This window comes from Echinops telfairi, unplaced genomic scaffold, assembly GCF_000313985.2.
Source record: "Echinops telfairi isolate 266 unplaced genomic scaffold, ASM31398v2 ScPeMD7_7420;HRSCAF=8458, whole genome shotgun sequence".
Classification (NCBI taxonomy): domain Eukaryota; kingdom Metazoa; phylum Chordata; class Mammalia; order Afrosoricida; family Tenrecidae; genus Echinops; species Echinops telfairi.
Genome location: NW_022111320.1, coordinates 46069591 through 46087633, shown reverse-complemented (window position 1 = coordinate 46087633; position 18043 = coordinate 46069591). Strand labels below are relative to the sequence as shown.

General features: G+C 45.5%; 1 protein-coding gene across 1 annotated transcript in view; it reads left to right on the top strand.

The window, feature by feature from the left end:
- The window catches only part of CPNE4 (copine 4), a 521121-nt gene that overhangs the window by 443114 nt on the left and 59964 nt on the right, over nt 1-18043 (top strand). The window contains exon 9 of the mRNA XM_004704001.2: nt 8826-8924. Within this exon, the coding sequence (XP_004704058.2) occupies nt 8826-8924 (99 nt within the window). The remainder of the gene's footprint in view (nt 1-8825; nt 8925-18043) is intronic.

The following is an 18043-nucleotide window of genomic DNA, read 5'->3' as shown; positions in this document are numbered from 1 at the left end:
TGGCTGCACAGAACATGGATGTGTCTCTTGCATAGACCTGTGTCCATGTGTCATCTTGGGGTCTGCTGGGTGTTACCCTCACTTAGGCGGGGCTCAGGCTGATGGGGGAGCTTCTATTAGAAATGGTATTGCTCACAGAGGCAGAAGGAGAGACAGTGGTGGTGGTAAAGTGCCATTGAGTGAATTGTTTCCTTATCGCCAAGCCCTGTGGCAGAGTAGAACTGCCCCCATAAGTTTTCTAGACTGTCTTCTTTGTGGGAGAAACTGCCGGGTCTTTCTCCCGTGGAGTCACTCTCCACCAGGGATACCTCTCAGCAAACACTTAGCTGTTGGGTTATCAGGGCTCCTTAGCTGGAGGAAGGTAAACCATGTTTCAACTCTGAAAACTTCCACCTCTGAAAAATGCAAATCACTTCCACTTAAGCGTTTCATTGTCACACACAAGTCATGTGGCCACACCTAAACCCAGGGAGACAAAGAAATAGACTCTTTTTAGTTGTTGTTTTTTAAATCATTTTACTGGGGGCTCATACAACTCTTATCACAATCCATACATCCATCCACTGTGTCAAGCACATTTATACATTTGTTGCCATCATTATTCTCAAAATATTTGCTCTCCACTTAAGCCCTTGGCATCAGCTCCTCATTTTCCACCTCCCTCCCTTCTCCCCCACCCTCATGAGCCCTTGATAATTTATAAATTATTATTTTATCATATCTTACACTGTCCAACATCTCCCTTCACCCACATTTCTGTTGTCCGTCCCCCAGGGAGGAGGTTATATGCAGATCCTTGTAATCAGTTCCCCCTTTCCACCCCACCCTCCCTCCACCACCCCCAGTATCACTACTCTCACCACTGGTCCTGAGGGGTTCATCTGTCCTGGATTCCCTGTGTTTCCAGTTTCTATCTGTACCAGTGTACATCCTCTGGTCTATTCAGATTTGTAAGGTAGAATTGGGATCATGATAGTGGGGGTGAGGGGAGCATTTAGGAACTAGAGGAAAGTTGTGTGTTTCATCGTTGCTACACTGCACCCTGACTGGCTCGTCCCCTCCCCACGACCCTTCCATAAGGGGATCATGTTAACTGGAAGGGAAAAGGCAGCACTAGGTAGTGAATAGCACAAAGCACTAAAGGAAAACCTTACAAGTTCAAGGAGGTTTTTGTTTGTTTTGTCATTAAAAGACTTCTCAGCATTCCACATGACAGTCAGTTCCATTTGGCATCCACCAGTTGAGGGTAATGAACAACATGCTAGTCTAAGCTGAGTAAGTATTTTAACTTATATATAGTTGCAATTTCTTATGTTTCTGTGGTCAAGCTTTTGTTTGTTTTCTAAATAAAATAGCTTGAATTCTCATTCCATGTAACTGCCCACGTTAGCCATCTTTCCTAGTATTTTTGTGAAATTCCACTCCTAGAATTCAAAAAACGCTTTCTCCACACTTCTCCAAGCTTAAGCACCCGGCACAGTACTGCACCTTCACTCCCTAAGACATCACCAGCAAAATATTATTATGGGTAGCAGACTATAATACAGGCAGTAGAGTCTCAGGGATATTAGCATGGAAGAGGTGAGGGAGGAATAGAGAAAAAAGAGGTGAAAATAGAGTGGTTTCAGGGCTTGGGGTTACAGACTCAGAAGCTTATTGTTGTTTCTTTAAGAAAAAAAAGTGTTTTGTTTGTTTCTTAAAATATAATTCTCAGGTTACAAGCAGACCATTGGTGTTACCCTTTCTCTTGTCCTTACTCTGAGACTAAGCTTGGTCATTGGCTAGAACTGAGGCCCTTAGTTACCTTTCTGGAACGGAACGCATCCTCATGCTAGAATAGTCAACACTTCGGCTCCAAAGGGCAGCCTTTACCCAAGAGAGACAGAGGGATGGAGACAGGACACACGGAGGAAATGAGGGATGAGGGATGGTACCTTGAGGGGATGGACATGCATGAGCTGCAACAAAATGTGTAAAAAAATGTTAATGGAAAACTGATGATCTTCTCTGTAAACCTCCACCAAACTCACAATGAAAAGTTTTGCTTTGTTCTTAATTAACAAGAGATTGGTGTCAATCAACGGTTGGAGGGTTTGAACCCACCAGTCACTGAGTAGGAAGAAATTGTGGCAGTTTGCTTTTGTAAAGAGTGTAGCCTTGGAGACCACGTGGGACAGCTACTCTGGCAGAATTGACTGGAAGCTGCAATCTGTGGGAATTACAAATAACTGTGGGTAAAGACCACAGCTACCAGCTAAATAGGCTGACGTGTAAAAATCAGAAAATCCTATGGTTTACTTTGCCATGAAGGACACAATCAAAAGGAATGGCATTGTGTTCTTCATCAAAGAGAACATTGCAAGATCTGCCTTGCACTGCAATGCTGTCCGTGATAGGAGAATGCCTGCCCACCTACAAAGAAATCCAATCAATACAGCTTTATTCAGCTTTAAGCAGCACCATGGAAGTTCAACCCAAATTCACTCCCATTGAATTGACGCAGACTCATAACCGCCCTACAGGACAGGGTAGAACTGCCCCTGCCCGTTTCTGAGGCTGTAACTGCTTAAGGGAGGAGAAAGCCCCATGTACCTCTCTTGGAGCTGGTTGGTGGTTTCAAACTGCAGACTTTGAGGATTGCAGCCCAAAGTGTAACCACTCTACTACCAGGACTCCTTAACCAAGGAAGTTAGTGATGAAGAAATGGAAAAATCTACCAACATCGTCAGTATGAAATTGATCAAACATGCAGTCAAGATGCATTGATAATTATTGATAATTGGAATGCCAAGTTGGAAATAAAGAGAACAGAATAGTAGAATAGTAATTGGAAAGTGATAGAAATGAAACTGGAGATCACATGATAGAATTTTGCAAGACTCATGATTTTTCATCAAAAATACCTTTTATCCACAACGCAAAAGGACTTTTCCAGATGGAAAACCCAGAATTCAAGGTGACTACATCTGTGGGAAGAGATGATGGAGAAGTCCTATATCAGTAGCTAAAACCAGTCTAGGGTCTGGCTGTAGAACAGAACATCAGTTGCTCATATGTAAGTTCAAATTGAAGTTGAAGAAAATGACAAGTCAAAGGGCTAAAATTTGACCTTGAGTCTATCTCACCTGAATTTCAAGATCAGCTCAAGAACGGATTTGATGGATTGTACACTGGTGACAGAACACCCGATGAGCTGTGGGTGAACCTGAAGACCACCCTGCACGCACAGCGAGAGAAAGCAGCAGGTCGTGGAAATGACGGGAAAGAAAGAGAACAAAGTGGATGTAAGATGAGACTCTGAAACGTGATCGCAGTCACAGAGTAGATAAAGCACATGGAAGAAATGATGACATCAAAGAGCTGAACAAAACAGTCTCAAAGGGCAGCTTGAAAAGACAAAGTAAAATATTATAACGAAATGTTCAAAGACCGACAGAAAACCACAAAGGGGGAACATACGCAGCATACATGCATATTAAGCTGAAAGAACGAAACACATTCAAGCTTGGACTTGCAACATTGAAAGACTCTATGGACCAAATGTAGAATGATGCAGGAAGCATCAAAAGAAGATGAAAATGAAGCAAAACTTTAGCCTTGGATTAAGTTTTTTTTTTCTTCCAAATTCTCTTATGTCTTCATGCACACAAATGTAAACAAATTGAGCAAAGAATTGCTTCATACTCCTATCCATGTAGTATAATGGCAAAACTCATTTTAGGCATTGAGTTGAGATTTGTCTAATTGGTTGTTCAAAATAGGAGCACAGGATTGTTGCACACAACTTTTAAATAAAATATTCTTAAAAACTATTGCACCTTTTTAATGCCTTGAGTAATCACTGGAATAGATTCACTACCCTAATCTCTAAGTTTTATTTTTCACCAATTGGCTAGTGTTATACTTGTTTATAAAAACAAAGCAACCAGACTCACTGCCTTCCAGTCAATGCTGACTCATAGAAACCCCTTGTGCATTTCTGAAACAGTAAGATTTAGGAAGGTAGAGAACCCAGTCTTTTCCCCTCAGAGCTTTTAGTGGTTTTCAACTGCCGACCATGTGGATCATAGCCCAACATGTAACCATTATGCCACCAGGCTTCCTCGTAGTACAAAATAACTGTCTTGAGATTTTTCTAAATATAAAAAAAGACGATGGAAAAAGAATACACAGAATCACTCACGAAAAAGACCTAGAGGACAGCCAACTATTTTAAGAGGTAGCATTTGAGCAAGAACTAATAGTACTGAAAGTAGAACTGCACGCTGCATTGAAAGCATTGGCCAAAATCAAGCTTCCAGGAATGGATGGAACACCAAATGAAATGTTTAAACAAACTGATGAAGCACTCGAAGTACGCATGCATCTATGCCAAGAAATTTGGAAGAGAGCTACTTGGCCAACGAACTGGATGAGATCCATATTTGTGCCCATTCCAAAGAAAGGTGATGCAAAAGATTGCTCAAATTATAAAACAATATCATTGATATTGTATACAAGTAAGATTGTGCTGAAGATCATTTAGCAATGGTTGTAGCGGTACATTGAAAGGGAGGGGCCAGAAGTTCAAGTCAAAGTCAGAAGAAGATGTGGAACAAGGGATGTCGGTGACATCTGATGGGCCTTGGCTGGAAGCAGAGAGTGTCAGAAAGATGTGTTACTTGTGTTCATCGACTGTGCCAAGGCAATCGACTGTGTAGATCAGAGCAAACGATGGGTAGGCTTTAGAAAAAGGGGAATTCCAGAACACTTCATTGTGCTCATGTGTAACCTCTACCCATGGATCAAGGTGGAGCTATGTGAACTGAACAAAGGCCTACTGCACAGTTGAAAATCAGCAAAGGTGTTTGGCAGAGTTGTGTCAACTCATCATGCTTAATCTGTATACTGAATGAATAATATGAGATGCTGGGTTGTATGAAGGAGGCTGTGTTAGCAGGATTGGAGGAAGGCTGGTGAGCAGCCTAGAGTAGGCAGATGACACAAACTTACTTGCGGAAGATCAAGCATTGCAGCCTTCAGTATGGATTGCAACTCAAGGTAAAGACGACCCAAATCCTCACAGCTGGTAAATGGAGAAAAATTGGAGTTGTCAAGGATTTATCATGCTTCGATGCACAACTAATGCTCATGCAAGCAGCAGTCAAAAGCGCCATACACTGCATTGCGTAAATGACCTCTATTAACGTGTTGAAAAGTTAGATCATTGCTTTGAAGACTAAGGAGCACCTGACCCGATTTTCAACTGCCTCCAATGCCTGTGAAAGTTTGACATTCAATGGGGACAACCAAAGGAAAAGTTATGCATGTGAACGATGGTTTGGCAAAACTATTTAAAGTACAATGGATTGTCCAAACAAACAAATCAGGTTTGGAAGAAGCACAACCAGATTGCTCCTTGGAGACCAGGCGTGCAGGACTTTTTCTCGCGTCCTCTGGATGTGGCAGCAGGACAAACAGTCCCTAGAGAGGGAGATCATGCTTCCGAAGGCCTTGATGAGCTGAATTAACACAGCGAGTGCCACGTGGGCGTAAGCATTAAAACAATGGTGAGCATGGTGCGGGACGGGGTGCGCAGTGTTTTGTTCAGTTGTGCTTAGGGTCGCGATGAGTGGTCACCCACTCAACAGCACCCAACAACAGCAACAATGACAAACTAGAACATTTCATGAGAATAAATATCTGCTCATTCTTTCATCTGAGGGCCATAGAGATTATCTACATTCGGTACTTAGTCTTAGAATCATAAATACAATCTGAATTTGTCTTAATACTAATATGGTTTATGCTGTGACCTAGTTTTTAAAAAAAAGAAAGAAAATTAGAGCTCATCGTTTCCAGGGTTCCTTATCTGTGTCTCACCTCCTTCCGCTCATCTTCAGCCCTCTGATGAATCAGCCCCAATTTCTTTCTATGATCTCGGCCCTGACTTCTGGGTCCCTCCTTACACAGTGGAAAAAGAACTTTGGTGGCATGGTGGTTACATCTTGGGCTGCAATTTGCAGGGTCTGCAGTTCAAAACCACCAATGCTCCTTAGAAAAAAGACTTTGAAGTCCCATAGGTACAGAAACACACAGGGGGAGCCATTCTACCCTGAACTATAGGGTCGCCACAAGTCAGAATTGAGTTGTAGGGGACAAATTCAACGTGAACTTTCCTTTATTCTGCAGAGCAATTCTCCTTTTATCTTAATTTCTTCCATTCAGATTTCTTCTAATCCAGTTCATTTCATAACCAGAACAAAAACAAAAATAACGCACTGCCACTGAGTTGATGCTGACTCATAGCGACCCTGTAGAATAGAATAGAACTGCCCTGGTGGGTTTCTGAGCCTGTAAATCTTCATGGGAGCAGAAAGCCTCATCTTTATCCCTCAGAGCAGCCGGTGGGTTCGAACCGCTGGCCTTGTGGTTAGTAGCCAAACTTGCAACCACTATGCCACCAGGGCTGTTTTACAACCAGTCTTATTCATAAGTTTTCCAAATAAGAATAAAAATAAATAAGCCTCCACATTTAAATAGAGAGCTGAAGCTGAACAGTTAGTTTAACTTTAAGATGCCTCAGGGGAGAAAAAAATATATTGTTAGCCCTATCAGCTGCATATTTTTAAAATGGTTAAATCCTATAAGCGTGGCCCATAAGAGTGAATTTAGGGGATATTGAGTGATAAAGTGAGACGGAGACAGATGATGCAAGGCCCGGGGATGTCTTTTAACCTATATACGTCCTGACTTTAAGCCGGGGAGTACATGACTAGTGGGTTAAAGAGTGTGGGGAGCAGGAGGGAGATGCAGCTGGGAGCTGCTATCATCCAGGTGAGGAGGAGCAGGGGGTGGAGAGAAGTAATGGGATCCAGTCATCTCTGGGACACAGAACACAGAGGACCAGGTGTGGCAGGGTAAGGAGAGCGAGGAAAATCAGGAATGAAGTCCAGTCACCAGCAGATTGAAATGTGGTGGTACCAATCAGTGCCATAAGAAATGGATGCCTAGGAATAAAGGGAGGTGATCTCACTGTAGGTTTGTGGGGTCGAAGCACAGTTGACGAGCCAGACACCTTTTTGTAGGCAGAAGTGAACAGTGAGACCCGCACCCTGAGGAAGAGCCAGGCTGCCTCTCAGAGCCCCAGTCGTCCTGGAGAACCCGGAGTGGAAGTCTCTTTTGCTGCCTTGTTCTTCTTTGAAGTTGGGACTTCTTGCAGCAAATCACTGGCTTCAGATGCATAAAACCCAAACCAACCAAACCCATCACCTTCAAGTCAATGCCAGCTTCCTAGTAGCCCTGGATGGCGGGCAAAACTTCCCCATGTGGTTTCCCAGCCATGGTGGCATAAAGGATGGGCTGTGAACCAGAAGGTCTGCAATATGCACTCTCCCCTCTCCCTCCCTCCCTCCCTCCCGGGAGAAAGGTCAGGCTTTCTTCTCCCCTAAAGATTGACAGTTTCAGAAACCCAGAGGGGCTGTTTTATCCTGCCTCCATGAGTCGCTGTGAGTTGGAATTGACTCTCTGGAAGAGGGTTAGTGAATCTTTGAACAAAGAGACTCCCACCTCTTTCTCTGGCAGAGACTGGTGGTTTAAACATTTGGGTTAGTGGCCCAGTTCATTGCTGAGCTTTCGGTTAGCTGTTGAGTGCTTAACCATCGTATGATCAAGGGTCCATTAAGATGCACTGGTGGCATAGTGGTTCTTCAGTGGGCTGCTACCTGTGAGGTCAGCAGTTCGAAACCACTAGCAGCTCTGAAGCAGAAAGACAGGACTTTCTACTCACTTTAAGAGTTAAAGTCTCGGAAACTTACAGGGGCAGTTCTACCCTGCCCTATAGGGTCACTTTGAGTCAGAGCTGGCTTGATGGCAGTGAGTTTGGGTTTGGGTTTTTCGAGGGCTATCAGAAGGGCTTAATACCTTAGTCCATTCTCTACCTGGGGGGAAAAAGAAAGCTAGAGAACTACCTATTTACCTAAGTATGACTGGCCGAGTGGAATGTAGGTAGCTGGCTTTAACCAAGTCACTCAACAATGTGTTGCTTGGGATACCAGAATTTAGCCTTGACACAGTTAGAGGGAGCCTATTATTAGAAATAAATGGTCACAGCTATAGATTTCTGACACAAATGTGACTTATGTGTCACTCTTCTGACACCCATTTTTCATGTGGGCAAAATTAAAGTCTCACCTTTTTTGTACTCGTTTTTATTGGCTCTTTGGCCTTTACTGGGGGAGAAGAAAGGTGTGATTGCTGTGGCCTCAGACAAATCGTTACACATAAGCTGCCACTGTGGACACTACAGACACAGACTGAGGCACCCCACCCCCTCTCTAAATCAGGGTGCCTCTCTGCTATAGGTTGGCTCTCCACTGTGAACCTAGAGGTTGGCTGTTCAAACCCCCCCAGCAATGGTGCCCCTGTAAACTCTGGAGATCTGCTGCCATAAAGACTACATCCAAGACAGCCTATGGGGCAGGTCTTCTCCATACTACACAGGGCTCTTGTGAGTCGGAATTGACCTGCTAGCAACTCAAACAACAGCCTGGGGAGAGAGCACCAGAATTGGAGTCAGGACACCTGCCTACAAGTCTCATGTTTTCATTACTAGACGACGCCCTCGGCCAGTCACTCACCTCCTCTGACACTTCTCTGACACACACATGAATAAATTGTTACCGCTATCACTGCACCCCGGGGGTGGTTTGAAGATCCCGGCTAAGTAGAGGGTTATAGCAAGCCACCTTTGAGGTGCCGTGGTCCCTGATAAAGTCCGTACTGCGTGCAGGTGTTGTGGCGGTCTTCTCAGGAAGAACCCGTGTTGTCTCTTTATTCTCTTACAGTGCATCGTGTGGGACTGGGACTCCAACGGCAAGCATGACTTCATTGGGGAGTTCACGTCAACGTTCAAGGAGATGAGGGGCGCGCTGGAAGGGAAACAGGTACGTCGCGGACCACTCGAGTCATTTCCCCAGCTGTAACACTGAGCCCCCCGCTCCATGTGAAATACAGAGAGGGGAGATGTCCACATGGAGTCAAGCGTGGTGGAAGGGGAACAGACCTAGATTCTTCTTCTAGCCCAACCCAACCAGTTGTGCGACTTTGAGTAAAAGACATTGTCCCACGAAGGCTAGGGTTCTCCTTTGGTGAATGGCAGAGATTGCGTGAGACTATTTTTAATTTTCTTTAGTTGCTAAGGCTAGGCCCAGTGACTTAATCACTCTGTGTCTCCGGTTTCTCAACTGAAAATTAAGGTCAATAATGTCTGTAAGGATTGAATGACATCATCCATGATACGAGCTTAGCAGACTCCCTAGCACATAGATAACACTTTCAAGACACTTGCTATGAATAGTACTATGTTTATTAATAGCTTTCTGTTTCTAAAAGGAAAGAAATAACCTTTAGATGGCCTAACTCTGAGATATAAGTTCTCTGCTGTTTCCTAGAGTTCCCCCCAAGACGAAGTTCCAGTCACCCACAGTCATTAACTAGCTTGATAAGGTGCCCTTATTTGGTTGATTCCCCTTTCTTATTGTAATTCTGGACTCCCCTACTGGTGCTTCTTGGTCTTATCTCCTACGTGAAGAACTTACAACCAAAAGCACTGCCATCAGGTCAATTCTACCTCATTAGGTTAGTCCTGGTAGACTAGAGAAACAATTTCGTAAACACACATATGTGTAATAAGGAAGAGGTTTATACACAAGAGCAGTTGAATATTGAGAAAACATCCCAGCCCAGTCCAGATCAAGTCCATAAGTCCGATATTAGCCCAAATGTCCGATACCAATCTATAAAGTCCTCTTCAGACTCACGAAACACATGCAATGACACCAAATGCAGGAAGATCACAGGCCAGTGGGTGGGAAGTCTTGTGGGTCCATTGGTATTTTAAGCATCTCAGTGCTGGCAGGGGTTTCCACATGGCTTCTCCAGTTCCCTGGTCACGGAGTCTCTCAGTGTAGTGCCATGTGTCTTGTCAGTAGAACGTCTCTCAGGAAGTGAGCAGAGAGAGAGAGTCTTCCGCCTCCAAGGGGAAATCCAGCAATTCCAGAATCCTCAGAGGAAGCCCATGCACACACAGAGGCCTCATTAGCTATCACCTGATTGAAAGGCTAAACTCCACCGTTTCACTCATAATCCTCTCGAATCGGCACATGATTATAGAACTACCACACTCATCCTGACCATATGGGACGGAGTAGAATTTCCCCCATAGAATTCCGAAGACTGTAGACCTTTCTGCAGCCAGACAGCCCCATCTCTCTCCCATAGAGCTACTGGTGAATTCTAACCACTGATCAAGCATTTTAACCCGTGCCCAGGCTTCTGCCAAAATGAACCACTTGCCCTCTGATGCTTGCCTCCGAGTTGGCTTCTCAGGAGACTCCTTCCTACTCTGAGATCCACTATTCCCATGATGCATAGAGGAGTGAAAGCAGAAGTTCTGTGGCTTTGAAAGAGTCCCTTTCCTTTGAAGATGGCGCTGTGCCCAGCCTGGTCGTTGCTGGTTAGAGGAGATGCCCCTACTCGTTGTTCAAGTCTCTTCTTTCAAAGGAAAGGTCAGGAAATTACCAAGCCAGCCCAGAGTAGAGCTGCCCCGTCAGGTTTCCATGGCTATCCTCCTTCGGAAAACAGACTGCCATATTTTTCTCCTGCAGAACTGCTGGGGGATTCAGACCACTGACCGTTTGGTTAACCAAGCTCTTAAGCACTGCCCCAGACTAGATGGAAATAAATTAACCTTCTTAGCTTTACGAGTTCAGTCTCAATCAGACTCTTTGTTGAATACACTCTTTGGGTGTGCAGGCTCACGTGCAGACCTCTGCCTGGCTCCTACAACCTGCTGTCTGTGATCTATGATACAGCCACACCGGCAAGAAACTTGTCAGACACAAGAGTCCTTCACCCACAAGCAGGACTGCAGAGTTTCAGGGCCACGGTTGAAGCCAGCACTAAATTACAAGTAAAGTCACTCCCAAGATAGCGATAAATATAAGCAGGGAGGTTGTTGCTCCATTGAATGCACAGAACCAAGCCCTGCTGAGCTAATAAATCCATGACAATCGCAATAGCACCCACTGGAATTTTATAGAGCTTTTTTTACCCCCAGAGTTTTGCCTTGTTCTCCTCTATCAATAGAAATGGGCAAATCAATAAATATGGAAAACACTTCATCTCTAGGCTCCTAAGAGAATATTAAAAGTAGGATCATAACATCTATCAGCATTGAAAACTCCAAAGTCTGATCTTCCTGCAACCACAACCCGGATCCTTACGACCTATTGAGGAAATGAATAATAGGTTTTACTGTACCACAAAAATATCATACATTTTTTAGCTCAAATCCCCTGTTTCAGCACATTTGCCCTGTGAGGTCGATTTCCTTCCGTCTGGACTCTAATAATGTTGATCGGTGTGGAGTCACTAGCAATGCTGACATCCTCTCTGCCCTCTGGGAGCTTCCAGTCTGGCTGTGATCGTTATCGTTAAGTGCCCCAGAGTCGGCTTCAGCTCAGAGCAACCTATGTGCAGCGGGAGGAAACTGTTCAGTCCTCCGCCACCCTCTCGCTGGTTCTCAGGCTGTAGGCCATTGTGGCAGCCATGGTGTCGCTCCATCTCGTATCGGCTCTTCCTCTTGTTTGCTCCCTTCGACTTTACCAAAGCATGAGGTCCTTCTCGGGGGAATGGTCTCTCCTGATAAGATGGCCACAGTACATGAGCCCAAGTTTCACCATCCTTGCTTCTCCAGACTGATAGGGCTCTGGACAGAAAGTAAACACACTCAAACAAAAATCAAACTGTAACGATCGCTTGAGACAAATGCTATGAAGTTTTAAAGAGCAACAACATTGAACCTGTCTCGCCAGTGATGCAGGTGTGTGTATGGAAGGATTCATCCGAAAAGGGAACATTTACATTGAAGCCCAATAAGGATGAGTAAGAGCCAACATAGGAAGAGCATTCCAGACATAGGGAAGAGAATGGCAGAGGACTGAGGCCGGAAAGAGCGTGGTGTGGTTGAGGCTCTTGAAGGAAACCAGCGTGCCTGGAGTAGTGAAGGAAAGGGGGCTGTGCATCCCTCGTGTTCCCGGACAGAAGCAGAGGTCAGGAAAAGCAGATCAGATGAGAGCTCATGACAACTGTGCTGCGTGATACAACAGCCACCGGCCACAGGGGACTGCTCCATGTTAGGTTTGAGTTCACGCAACTTAGGAAGAGCATTCAATCTCTCAGTCACACTGAGCACATTCCAAGGGGTCAATAGCCGCCCTGACTGGTGGCTACCATGTAGGATGGTGCCGCTGTAGGACATTTCCATCATTCCCACAGGAGAGTGTTTGGGGCAGTGCTTCGCCGGCTTCTAAGTGAGATCATTGAGAGGTGGCTGTTACATCTTTAAAAGATTCCTTTGGGTGCTGTGTACCTGGAGTGTTACAAGTGGTTAAGCACTTGACTACTAGTTGGTAGTTCGAACTCGCTCCGAGTCACCAAGGGAGAGAGAAAGATAGGCCCGGTCACCTGCTTCCAACGGTCACAGCTTTGAGAGCTCAGTGAAACCATTCTCCTCTGCATCCATTGAGTTGCTAGGAGTGAGTTTCAACTCTGGGGCAACTAACAAGAATAACTAACAACTGTCGAGAAACAAGAAAGTGATACACAGAGATGCGTTAGGAGGCTAGAGAAGAGGTGATTCTGACACACAGACTAGATAAAGTGATCATGGAGATGGAGTCAAGTGAAGATTTGGAGATCTCACTGCCATCAGATCAATTCCAATGCACAGCAACCCTATAGGATAGGGTAGCAGTGCCCCTGCGGATTTCTGAGCCTGTCATTCTTTACTGGAATAGATAGGATACTGAAGAGCTTTTAACTACCTCGATTCCACTCCCATGAAGAGTTTCAGTCTTGGAAACCAACAGAAGCAGCTCTACCTTGTCCTTTGGGGTAGCCATGAGTCCTCAGCGACTTGTTGGCAGTGGGTTTGATTTTTGATTTTGGTATTTAAACCCTGGGTCAAACTTGACCCAATAGCATGGCACTCGGTTTTTGTTTTTCGGTGGCATTGAAGGTTAAGCATTGGATTGCTAACCTCAAGGTCAGTGGTTCAAACCTACCAGCCACTCTGCAGGAAAAGGATGGGGCTATCTACTCCCATAATGATCTATAGCCTCAGAAACCCTATAAAAAGTTGCTGTGAGTCGGAATCAACTCAATGACAGTGGGTTGGGGGTATTCATCCCTTTAATGAGAGATAGGGTCCCATCCTAGGCTTTGAAGGACAGCCAGACATTTAACACCCAACACTGACAGATGAAACCAACAGCTATCTACTAGTCACAGATCTTAGCGCCCAGGGGAGGTCACTCTGGTGTCCTCTGGTTCCCCACAGGAGAAAGTGATCAGCTAATGCAAACAGGACTGTGCTGCAAGGAACTGACATGTGCTACTCAGGGATCAACTAGAAGGGTACCTGGTCCCCTGGATCGGGAGGGCTGTTTGGCTCCACAGCAGCAGAGCAGGGAAGGGAACTTGCTGATCTGAGGCCCTCCCGATTTTACCAGCTGTCAAGACAGTAAATCATATTGATCCTTACCATGAAGCCTCATACCACACAGGAACTACACTATTTGTTAAGAAAATGGACACGAGGAAGAAAATAAGGGAGAAAAATGATGACTCAAGGATGGATGGATAGGTGTTATTACAATCTCCTGAGTGGAGAAATCCTGGCAGCTGGGATTTATTTAGTTTGTGAAAGAAGTTGAAGAGCTGGATTTGGAAGGCTTCTCCCCGAGGAGAGGCTGGGCTGGAGATGTATTCTGGGGCCCAGTAACAGAGAGAGGGCTTTAAAACTACGAGAACGGGGGCAATCACCTCGGGGAAAGAAAAGCGCCCAGAGAATGCTTGAACCCTGAATGACCTCAACATCCATCCCGAGTCAGCAGCAAGGCTGGAGACTCCGTTTTTCCACAACTCTTCGGCTACGAGCCATGCTTCTGAAGTTACAGGGTACATTTTTTACTAACCTCGATCATTTCCCAAGTAACTTTCATATGCATCTTTAGCTTGATGTGGCCCAAGTGGCAACTTCCAAGCACAAACAGCAAGCGCTTTCGAACCCTCCTTGGGGAAGGCCTTGGAGTGAGGAGGTCAGCTCTGGGAGAGAGATTGGCCGGGTTGTGTATCCCACCTCCTCTGATGACCACTTAGGGGACCTGGGTAAATCCCTGCACTTGGATGAGCTTCAGGTCTTTCCGTCCATCAAGCAGGTGGGGGAGAGTGTTCAGTGTGTTCGTGGAAGGAAATCGTGTAGCTCATAGTTATAGGACAAGGGCATCCCATTGGAGATGCAGAATATTGACCTTCTTCATCAGCACCCCCTTCCCCATCCAATTGGCTCCAGGGCTGCAGGCATGATTCCGCTTCCTTCAAGCCAACCATCTCCAATGACCCATCCAACTTAGGCAGAGATGGAAATGAGTAGACCTTTTTTTTCTAGATGATCATCATAAACCTTCATAGAATTTGGAATTTATAATGGAGTCATGATGTCTTTTGCAAGGTCCTATTTGATGACAGAAAGCGAGACAAATAGTGATGACTGGAAATGGCGAAGAAAGGCACACAGCTACTTTTAGGGGCTTTTCTTTCCCATTGTGAAGTAAATCTTGTCTGTACTGTGATCATCGAGGAATCCTTGAGCAGGGAGTGGGGGTGACAGCCATTTCAGTTTTGATGGGTTGGAGACAGATAAAGGCAGACAGAAAACACTACAACTGTTTTGATGCAGGCTACAATGTTTTACTGATCAAATACCACCCACAAGGAGAAGAAATGAGAACAAAGACAACTGTCATGATGGTAGACAGATCCAGGGGTCCTCAAACTATGGCCCACGGGCCACATGCGGTCCCCCGAGGACCTTTATCCGGCCCGGCCGGGTGTTTTTCCCCCTTTTGTTTTTTTACTTCAAAATAAGGTATGTACAGTGTGCATAGGAATTTGTTCATAGCATTTTTTTTTTTAACTGTAGTCCGGCCCTCCAATGGGTCTGAGGGACAGTGAACTAGCCCCTGTTTTAAAAGTTTGAGGACCCCTGGATCAGACCTTTAAAAACGGAAACGGAACTGGAAGTCTTCTTAAGATTTGGCTTTGGCTCTTTTCTTTCCTTCTAGCCCTCTAGTCTTCTTCTTTCCCTCTCTAGCTCCATCTCCATCGCTACCACTATCCCAAGAATCCCAGACTTGGAAGGGATCTTGAGGGCCCTTAGCCAGCTCCGTCTTCCACACTTCCACATGATTGCTCGGTCCTGGCCGGAAACGCTCATGTGGTGAGAAATGACTCTACCGGCTATCTGCTGATGAGTCACAAAGTACTCCCAAATGGGTTGGCTGGGAAAAAAATAATCACTTAGTCATTCATAATGCTCTGGGTTGACCGTTTGGGCGGAGATCAGCTGGGACAGGTCCTCTCTGCCCCTCCTGGTGCCAGCTGGGCTCACTCATGCAGCGATGCCTGGTACTTCCTCTGTGTGCATCCTCTGATATCCAATACCGTTTGTCATGTTGATGGTGGCATGACCTTCCCAGCAGCAGGGGAATAAGCCCCAATATGAAAGAACTTTTCAAGACTCTGCATCCTATCATGTTTCCTAACACTCCACTGGCAAATAAAAGAAACCTTATGGCTATGCTCAGAGTCAGTGTGTGCCCGCACAAAGCCTGGCACAGAGCAGAATGGATGCTGGAGGCCACTGCCATACCAGTCTGCCCCAGAGACTGCTCTTTCGCAGATGCTCCCTACTGCACAGGGAGGCTCTTTGCCTCCTGCATAGAAACCCTGAGATCCGGCACCGTGCAATCTGAGGGAGCTGGAAGACCAGTCTGATTTCGAAAGGATCACTTTCCCAACTTCAAGGGTGAAAGTTCCAATAGTTTCCCTGAGACAGTCCTCGCCTAAAGTGACATCCTACAAGTGTACTGAGGACAGCAGAGGCGTGACCAGTATCCATTGATTCAAACACGTTCCTAATTCAGGGTCGACCCCCAGGAAGACAACCCAGCAACTGATTGCCCTGTCTTCGTGTGAACCCTCCAGAAGCAGGCCTAGCAATAAGATGTGTGTGTAAGGAGGGACATGGAGATGCGGGCCTGGGAAAGGGAAGGGACACAGTCAAGTCAGCTGCCACTGAGAGCTACTCAGACTGAATCTGACCGAGGAATTTCTGGAAACAAGTGTGGAGCACAAGCATCGGCACTATCCCACCAGAGGGTATACCTGGCGATAGTTGACGGCTGCTTCCAAATGTCTTTAATCCCCTCGCACTTTTACTCAGCCTCATGCAAGTCCCACTGAGCAGAAAGCAGAAGGAAGCCCCCGCCCCCTCCAATGAATTAATGCAGGCGGGGTGGGCGTCACACTGACGTCAGGCCAGTGTGCGCTGAGATGGTAAGAGCACCAGCAGTTGTTGTTGTTGATGTTGTTGTTAGTTGCTCTTGAGTCAAGGCTGACTTGTGACAACACCGTGTGTGCCAAGCAAAATCATTCCGCAGGGTCTTCAAGGCTGCAACAGGCTTGCCTTCCAAGGTGCTCTGGGCAGGTTCCCATCCCATGCTTCCAGCCGGCGATGAATGAAGCACTTCACCATTAGTGCCACCCACAGGCTCTGCCCGCTTCTGCCAGCGTCGGTGAAAAGGGACATCACTGTTACTATTTTAACAAGAAATTACACAGAGATGAAGAGATGGTGGATTCACCCCTTCGCATCTTCCCGGCACCCTTCCTAGGGTCCAGCCCTTATCTCTTCTACAGGGGGTTGGACCCAATGACCTCTCCGACTAGACTTCCGGGTTTTGAAAGTGCCCAACTACTTTTAATAAATCTATAAGTTAACAATCTTGAATAGCCTATCATTACCGCCAATTAACCAAAATCATTCAATGTTTCTATGTTCCTCACAGATGTAGGAACATACATCTTGCTTCTCTCATCACTTAACATGATTTAATAGACGTCATTTCAAGTTACAACTTCGTATCCAAAATTATCTTTTTGGAGGGGATTCTTCAAAAAGTTTATGGTAAAATATCATTATTTTTCATTTCTTTTTTTCCCATGAACTTTTTGAAGCCACCCCCCATGGGTGCATGTTCCATCAATTACTATCATTTAAATCACTAGGCTTTATACTGATATCCATAAGGTTTGTTTACATTCTTTTTTTATTAAAAGATCATTTTATTGGGGGCTCTTACAGCTCTTATAACAATCCATGCATCAAGTGTATCCAGCATATTTGTACATATGTTGCCATCATTCTTTTCTTGACATTTACTTTCTATTGAGCCCTTGGGATCAGCTCCTCTTTTTTCCTCACCCCCCCCCAACCCTCGTGACCCTGGATAAATTATAAATTACTATTATTTTCATATCTTACACCGACAGCTGTCTCCCTTCCCCCATGGTCTCTGTTATTCATCCCCGAGAGGGGGTGGGAGGTGGTTATGTGTCGATCATTATGATCCATTCCCTCTTCCTCCTCTCTTCTCCCCACCTTCCCTCTGCCCTCCTGGTATGGATATTCCCATTCCTGACCCTGGATTCCATGGAAATTCTTTCATGATTAAATATAGTACAGCATTTAACATCATTAGGCAAATGGCATTTCTTTTTAAGCTTACCTTTGGAAACGACCCCATGGATAAAATCATGAATTGTGTGACTTCTTAAGACACTGCTTATTTTCCTAAGAGCTGGTGTAGGACTGGCAATTTTTAACACCAGTTTTGGGGCATGAGCACTTGGAATTCTCATTATGGAAAAAGAAATGATAAATCACAAAATAGGAACTGAGCATGGACAAACCTAGTGGGGGCTGGGGAGGAGACTATATGCAAATGAAGAGAACAGTGGCGAGAGTGGTGATACTGGGAGGGTGGAGGGAGGGTGGGATGGAAAGGAGGAACGATGACAAGGATCTACATGTGACCTCCTCCCTGGGGGACGGACAACAGAAAAGTGGGTGAAGGGAGACGTCGGACAGGGCAAGATA